This window comes from Eimeria acervulina, genomic scaffold (genome assembly GCF_000499425.1).
Source record: "Eimeria acervulina Houghton genomic scaffold, Eah_scaff41, whole genome shotgun sequence".
Lineage (NCBI taxonomy): Eukaryota > Apicomplexa > Conoidasida > Eucoccidiorida > Eimeriidae > Eimeria > Eimeria acervulina.
The window spans coordinates 53,481-61,154 of record NW_013549825.1 but is presented as its reverse complement, the minus strand read 5'-3'; the positions used below and the strand labels follow the sequence as shown (position 1 = coordinate 61,154).

General features: G+C 50.9%; 4 protein-coding genes across 4 annotated transcripts in view; 2 read left to right on the top strand and 2 right to left on the bottom strand.

Moving 5' to 3' along the window:
- EAH_00008630 (40S ribosomal protein S15A, putative) lies at window positions 1–631 on the top strand (the record flags this gene model as incomplete). Its single annotated transcript, XM_013395549.1, has 2 exons — window positions 1–326; window positions 472–631. 2 exons carry the CDS (start codon window positions 1–3, stop codon window positions 629–631), a joined length of 486 nt encoding a protein of 161 aa, XP_013251003.1.
- Window positions 632–1,351: 720 nt separating this feature from the next.
- On the bottom strand, window positions 1,352–3,360 carry EAH_00008620 (peroxisomal membrane protein, putative; the record flags this gene model as incomplete). Its single annotated transcript, XM_013395548.1, has 5 exons — window positions 1,352–1,369; window positions 1,521–1,603; window positions 1,762–1,888; window positions 2,300–2,355; window positions 2,790–3,360. 5 exons carry the CDS (start codon window positions 3,358–3,360, stop codon window positions 1,352–1,354), a joined length of 855 nt encoding a protein of 284 aa, XP_013251002.1.
- A 1,766-nt stretch (window positions 3,361–5,126) lies between these two features.
- On the bottom strand, window positions 5,127–5,994 carry EAH_00008610 (hypothetical protein, conserved; the record flags this gene model as incomplete). Its single annotated transcript, XM_013395547.1, has 4 exons — window positions 5,127–5,270; window positions 5,372–5,471; window positions 5,615–5,726; window positions 5,871–5,994. 4 exons carry the CDS (start codon window positions 5,992–5,994, stop codon window positions 5,127–5,129), a joined length of 480 nt encoding a protein of 159 aa, XP_013251001.1.
- Window positions 5,995–7,287: 1,293 nt separating this feature from the next.
- EAH_00008600 (hypothetical protein, conserved) overlaps window positions 7,288–7,674 on the top strand; it is a gene marked incomplete at both ends in the record, with an annotated part of 1,037 nt that continues 650 nt past the window's right edge. The window contains one exon of the mRNA XM_013395546.1: window positions 7,288–7,552. Coding sequence (XP_013251000.1) covers window positions 7,288–7,552 — 265 coding nt within the window. The remainder of the gene's footprint in view (window positions 7,553–7,674) is intronic.

The following is a 7,674-nucleotide window of genomic DNA, read 5'->3' as shown; positions in this document are numbered from 1 at the left end:
ATGTGCGTAAGATTGGTAACTCCTACCTCGTATGTTCGCCTGGGGAGACACGGAGTGGTGGATGAGGCTTTGTTTGTTGTTCCGCTGCTGCAGATGGTGCGCATGTCCGTGTTAGCCGACTGCCTCAAAACGATCGTCAACGCAGAGAAGCGGGGGCGCCGTCAGGTGCTTATTCGACCCTCCAGCAAGGTGGTGGTTAAGTTTCTGCAGTGCATGCAGAGGCGCGGTTACATCGGCGAATTCGAAATTGTTGATGACCACCGCTCCAAGAAGATTGTGGTGGACTTGCTTGGGCGCATCAACAAATGCGGTGTGATCAGCCCGAGGTAACTCCATGGGAGACTAGTATGCGCTGCTGCCTTTAGGCGTGCCTAGTTGTGTTGGATTTTGCAGCGGTACGGACTGCCTTCATGCTGAATAGAAACCCGCAACGGAGTGACAGTGCATGGTTGATTTGCGGTTTGTCCTCAGGTACGATGTGACAGTGGCTAATATTGAGAAGTACTGCTCGAACTTGCTGCCTTCTCGCCAATTCGGCCACTTGGTTCTGACGACGGCGTACGGCATCATGGACCATGAGGAAGCCCGCAGAAAACACACCGGAGGGAAGATCCTCGGGTTTTTCTTCTGAGTTAGCCCGTGCGTAGGTGGCGCTGTCGTTGGGCTGTGCCTCCAGACCTCCATGGCACGGAACGCACAGCTGTGGTCCTAGCGGCACTCGCAGCTGCGCTGGGTGGAGATTTTCTGTGGACACGAATTATCCTAAGCTTTCGGCCGACGCTTTTTCTACTTTGCGTTCCGTTATTGCGAATATAGTTCGCGCAGGCAACTCACGACAGGCTGGACAGCTTTGATAAACAGGACAACGAAAAATTCCCTTGGGCTGCGCGGTGCCTACAACAGGCCCTAATTTAAAAGTCATTTTGGTGGGGGAGCATTGCCAAATGCAACTGCGCTGGACATGCACTGCGTAGTTTGAATTCTTATGCTGTAACTGACGATCAACATTCGCCAATAGAATCCCATACGTGTATCCAAATGGACGTCGGGTTTCTCCAGTTTTAGACCAGGCACATTTCTCATCTTGGGTTAGTGGGCGGTATCTAACCCGCATGGGGAATCCATTGGTCTAATTGCCGCAGGTACAGCTCCATTCAGCTTGCCCGCCTTAGCTGTGACGTTTCGGCAACTCGACAGTTGGGCACCCTAAGCGACCTAAATATTAAGACAACTAGGGGTAGTAGTTGCTCGTACACTGTGAACATTATCGCTGACGACAATAATGTGGCAGTGAGCTTCGAAGGCAGGCCGGCAAAGAGGCCAGGAAGGCCTTCCGTCTCGAGAATCATTATCAGGCTTCGCACACTAGCTGAGAGGAAAGCAGACGAGCATCATGCAAAGCAACTTAAAGAGGAGCCATTTGGGTGGTAGCTAGAAAGTCGTGAATGGGTCATAGCACCCATTGACATGCCTGTGGTTTTGCCTACTCCATTGCCGTACTTACACGAATAGTCCTTTACGTTGTATACTTTGCTTTGTGCTCGGGTCTTGACCACAAGATATGGATAAGTCACAAGAGTTGCCGCCAGCTTTGCTGTTAACCCTAAGCCAGAGTCGCACATCCATAGTCGGCAAATCCACTGAAACGGAATACGGCTGTTTGTTGCACAGCGCGCAAGAGACGCCACATCGTGACTAGCTGAACGTCTGGGAACACTCTGAAGCATAGGATTATTGACTTTACACGGAGAGGAGACGTACCCATTACGAACGATTCAGCCGGTGTTACGCGGACTCGCAGCGTCCTATCCGAAACGAGGGAACCTGTGCTGCCATGCTCGCTGCTGAGGGAATTCGAAGACGACGCTCGGGAGGCGGTGCGCCATCCCTGTTACGAAAGCAAACGCACTAAACACTTAATCGGTAACTGCAGCGCAGAATGAGCGGTAGACACTGTATTGTGTAGGGCCCATCAGGGAAGGCTACTAGCCAACCTGTTTTAGCTGCATCAGCTTCGCCCGCAAGTGGTCATAGAGCGTAAATTGAACGGCAGGATTTAAAACCAGAACTAGAGCTGGCACAATGCCAGAAAGCCATCCACGAATTCCTTCCTTGCGCAGGATCTCTTTTAGCATCGTGAAGATGCCCTGCAGCTCCCCAGAGAAAAAAATTCAGCTGGAGGAGCGATCGCAGGCGCCCAATGGATAAGTTGTTCAACCCATTTGCATGTTGCTGGTTTTTCGTAGGTGTGATGTTCCCTAGATGCGTTGCTGCAGATTGTGAAGAGTTCAAAACTTACCTGTTCTTTGGCCTTTGCAGAGAAGTCAACCTTAAGGCGGGTGTTGGCTACCCAGACTGCAGAAAACACAATGTGCATTCACATACAACCCTGTCCAGTTTTACTATAAGGGATTTCAAGCACCCGTTTGCTCGCTGCTCCGGTAGTCTGCATGCTTCCAAAAGCTCAATGAAAATATACGCAGCCCTTACATGGATTGCTGATAACAGTCGAGCAAATTCCAGCACCAATCGCCATAGGAAGATTTGTGCCCGTTTTGGCTTTTGAACCTTTACTGCGACATGAGAAGCCATACAACCACGTTGCAAGGGAACGTGCCTAATGCAGTGAACTGAATTTACAGCTAACTGCTATCTGAGCAACCAAGTGGAGCCCCACCGGTTCTTCTCTTTCTGTTTCGCCAGCGTGTAAACGAAAAAGTAGGTGCCCCAGCTAAAAACAACACCTGCAAGAGCCGCCTTCATCCCACGATACAAGCGCCTCCACCCACCATGGCGCAGGTGAAGCTTTACAACCTCCCAGGCGGATCCACCTTGTACGGATTGGATGGTGCGGAGCGAGTCCAGCGGGTAAACTACTGCCATAGCTACAACGGCCCCTGCTGCCCCAGCCAGCGTATGAAGAAACGCGTGGGTTGCATCGCTCATTCGCGGCGGGGAATTGGCGGCAACAGCTGCTGCAAGTGCTGCTGCAGTTGCAGCATCGTCAGCACGGTTGAATTTATTAGGGCCTTCAGCTGTCTGGGTCATCCAATGGCCGCCAACATCATTTGATCCTAATTGTCCCGAAACGATACTCCTGTGGGACCCAGGGATGAGAAAATGTAGGATTCGTTTCCGTGATTCGTTCGACTTGGAACGTCGCAATTGCCGCTTCCACGCAGGAAGTAGCGCCTCTGGATCCGGTACGGCCAGTCGCTCGCCTACTGTTGAAATCCTGGTGAGGGTGGACGTGGGATGGATTGGGATGGGGGATACAAACACAGGCATATTTTCGAGCTCTTCATCCATTGTTTCAATGGAGTGCATTTCTCCAGTTTTGGGTAAGCCGCCGCGCGTCATTGGAGCGTGTGCCGTTAGAGCTTTTGGTATGCGCTTTATTAATGCCGCAACTCCTTGAACAGGTCTTCAGTACTGAGCATCCGAGAATGCTTGTACCCGCACCCTTTCTCAATGCTGTTTGTATTGTGGGGGGACGGGAACTGTCGGTGAAGGCGGTGCCAGCCAGCTGTGCTATGAATTTATTTTGAAATCTGGAACCGAATGACATATAAGCCAAAAGTTGTGAGTTTGCGATTGCCAAACATTCACGTTTGTCGCCTGCCACTAGGCTGATCGGAGGCCACAAGCTAGCACGAGCGAGAGCTCCGACAGTCTGGCTGTGTTAGACAGCAAGTTGGTATCCACAGAAATTCATGCAGTGCACACTGCGCTAGATCTGCCCTCGAGTAGAAAAGACAAAGGCTTTCTCCTGCATGACGGACTTCCACGCCAGCGCCCACACAATGTACCCACTTTTTGTGGCTGCCGACTTCAACCAGTGGTGACCACCGGTGCTCCCTACACATTTCACCCACCTGATTCACTGCAAATAAGCCTGTACAGTGCATACCCGTAAAAAATAATAATTGCTCTTACCACTGACTTTGTTGCTTCATGCTGCCTTCGTGGACTCCCGCGGAATTTGGTGGGTTATCACGTAAGCGCCGGTCACTTGCATGCACATGTGTGGGCTTTCGCATGAATGAGACTCATTTACCTCCATTTGTTACAGGCCATAACATTTCTACATGAATTCGTCTTATCTTCGCAACTGACGGTTGCCTGCGGTCTACAGACGTCATCCGCAACATTTCCACTGTACCGTTTTTATGCTGCCGTAGGGGGGCATAGCCTTCCCCAATACCAAACAGCACGCAAAACTTCCCTCCATGTTATAGACATGCAGGCGACAACTCCCAAGTTGACGTGACGTCACAACAATGGTGGCGAAGTTGGTGCTGCTGCAACAGGGCCGCCATCATCATCAGCAAATGGTGCTGCTGCTGCTGCATTCTGCGTGATTGTCACTTGCATGGCGGCCCGACGAATTATTCAAGCTACATCATGTCCTGGCTAGTTGAAAGACTTCCACTGCTTCCTGCTGCTTGCCTAGATCCCTGCCGCATGCATGCTGTATTATTCTGTCTGTGCAAATAAAAGCTGCGCCTACAGCTATCCCAGCTTGTCGGGACGGCTCTACTACTGCGTGTCTCGCAACAACGTAAAAGTGTCGTGCGTTACAAAAAACAAGGAATGCAACCAAGTCCGGTGCGCAGGACTAAACCACCGATACTCCACAGTTGCGCCAATCAATCCAGCCTCGGCTATCAACCGCAAACTGTAATCTGTGAGCTGCCGGTGGGGGGTCGACCGTTGCACTTTGCCCCCCGTGGCTCCCGAGAGGCACCAGGTTGCATACACTACTGGCGCCGAGAGTATACCCTTTTCCAGCAGTGTGCACCTTACGGTATCTCACAGCTCTTCTATTTGGCAAGATCTGACCAAGTCAGGTAGCCTGGGAACAAGCCCCAGGCTCTCTGACTTGGTCCAGCAACTGCTAGCACGTAACGAGCAGCGTATGCGGGTCCCGTAACTACTAGCATGTAACGAGCAGTGTATGCAATCGGCTCGATCGAGCGCACAGAAAAAAAACCAAAGCACAAAGGGCTATATCCTATTTGAAGATACCGAACCAAAACTCTTGGGGCAGAAGCAAGTGCTGAAGAGCTCGGCACTGTTGCTGCACTAGCCAATCAAGCCGTTCCACCACTTCCCCATCTTAGAAATTAGGGAACTTGACTCCCGTAGGCTTGAGTTGGTCTGCTCTGCGTGACGATTCGCTCGCTGTATGCTTTCCCTTTGCATGTATAAGTTGCACAGGATATTCGCACCAACCTCTTCAGTTTCTTCTGCGAGTTTTCGTGCATTACCTAGCTGCAAACGCGCGCAAAAACTCGAAGACAGCTGATGAACAATACGGTCTATTTCCGGGGAGTAGTTGGATACACTGAATTGGAAAGGCATACCTCACCTGAGCAGTTGCACTATTCAGCCTTTCCAGAGCTTGGTTTCCGCGTTTCAGCTCGGCGGACGCTGATGGTTCGTGCCCCCGCGACGTCGCAAGCAAGCATCTGCAGCGTAGACACGTCCAAACGACGCCTGCATCGATTACCCCTCGCTCGTGTCACATTGAAGGCGAATTACAATTCTCTGCTTGCCCTCTACTTTTCCCCTTTGAATATGTCATATGCCCTTCCGCAGTCGTAATACAGACCTGCGCTGAAGCCTGGCGAACTCATCCCTGCAAATTTGGAGCTGACTTAAATGGCTACTTCGTTCAGATGCTGGCATGGAACGCAGCTCCATTTCAAATGCTTCGAGACAGTCTGCAAAAATCCGTGCAACCGCATACATCCCTGATTCGCCGTTGCGCACAGCTTCAGGGACGACCACATGCTTTTCAAACAGGATTCTGTACCTGGTAAACAACCCCCACACTAGCATGCACAAAAACTGATACATAAGCTTGCCTTTAAGCTCTCGCAGCTTGGAATCTGTTGCTGCAAATGAATCTCCCCCTGATGCTACGCTCTGTAGCAAGCCTTCCAGCTCAGCGCGCAGGCTTTGGAACTCCGCCACGTACTCGTTCAACATTTCTTCTAAACAGCTTCCAATAAACACTGGTCAGCCCGAAATATTCACCATACTAGCACACTGTGCAGGTACGGCACGCTGACGAGTATGAAGCCTGCGTCGTGTGAGGAGGGGCGTACTTTGCAAACGGCCCCAAACGGGTGTCCTACTTATGGCCTCCCAGTCTCAACTATACAGAAAAGTAGAAGCTGACTGGTCTCAGCAGAAGGGGAGCCAATAATTGGCCCCTATATAAGCACGCCGCAGGCGGAATCCTCTGTTGGTCCAGACAAACGTTGGACTGCCCGCACCGCAGGAGACGCCCGACACGTCAAAGCACACTTGTCCTATTCTCCTCAAATTCAACTAAAAAATACAAAAAGCTGCGCTCTCGGGACTAGGGTCTGAAACCTCTTCCGCAACCGACATGCGCGCGATCGGCTCGCTAAGGTTACCGGGGAGGCGCCTGCTCTAGCATTCTCCTCTCCGGAATTCGGAGGCTTTTGCTGCTTAAAAAATAAACACCATCACACGGAATAAGCTGAAAAAGACTGGCTGGCCAGTATGGGGGAGGTCAAAAGAAAAGCCATGGTTTCGCGGTCGGGGGTCGGGAGGGTGTTGTTTGGGGCCCTCCCAGCACGGTGAAGGACCACAGAACCAGCTAATTCGCAACCGAAGCCATTGACGCGACACTGCTCACTAAGGCATTAGAAAGGAACAGAACTCTAGCGTTTCAGATGAAACGTATTTCGAGTTGGAATTAATGTAATCCATCGCGCCATTGGATGGAAAGAGGGTGGCTCTGCACCAGCAACCGTCCCTATGCAGACGCGGCTTCATTGCGAACGTGTCTCGAGAGAAGCCTCTGAAGAATAGAGCATACCTTTGCTTTGAAATATCTGCTCAAACGGCACCAAAGCAAGGGATGTAGCTGACAGCCCAAGATGTGCATCCAGTCAGATAACCGCCTGCACTGAAGTGACCCCACGAGACCAACTTTGCTCTATTTTAGTGGGCAGAAACAACTTAGGAACCGTAGAAATATGCTAGATACCTCCATTTTAAAGGCATGCTTATAGTTTAGGGGGTGTGAGGCCGGTTATTGTCCAATTTGACCTCGCCCGTCTAGCAGTGCGCCCGCTTTGGTGTATCCCGAACGAAGCATTATGGCTTCCTTGATCCCATCTGGCCAGGCGGCCTGAAGACGTCATAAAGCTGGGAACACGTTCGATGCTCTTCGAGGCAGTACGCTTGCTGCTTGTGGGACAATAGGCCAGAAACTAATTCTCTTCCTTTCTCTGGGAAGATTCCAAAATGCCGGATGTCAAGAATAAGACTGGGAAGGGCGTTCGAAGGCCACGGCTAGAACCAACTGAACAACAACGAGCAGATATCAAAGAGGCATTTGACCTCTTTGATGTTGAGGGAACAGGAACCATCGATGCCAAGGAGGTGAGAGTGGCGTTGAGAGCCCTAGGATTTGAACCGTCGAGAGATGAACTTAAACGGCTGATAACGGAGGTTGAAAGGAACAAGAAATCTGCAGGAAACGCTGAGGGGTCGGACAAACAGAGAAATAGTGAGCCTAGAGGCACAGGCAAACGGCGCCACTATACGTTAATATTTTTCGATTCCGTAGTACCGTGGCACGGTTTCCATTTTGCCGAAGAATATATATATATATATATATATATATATATA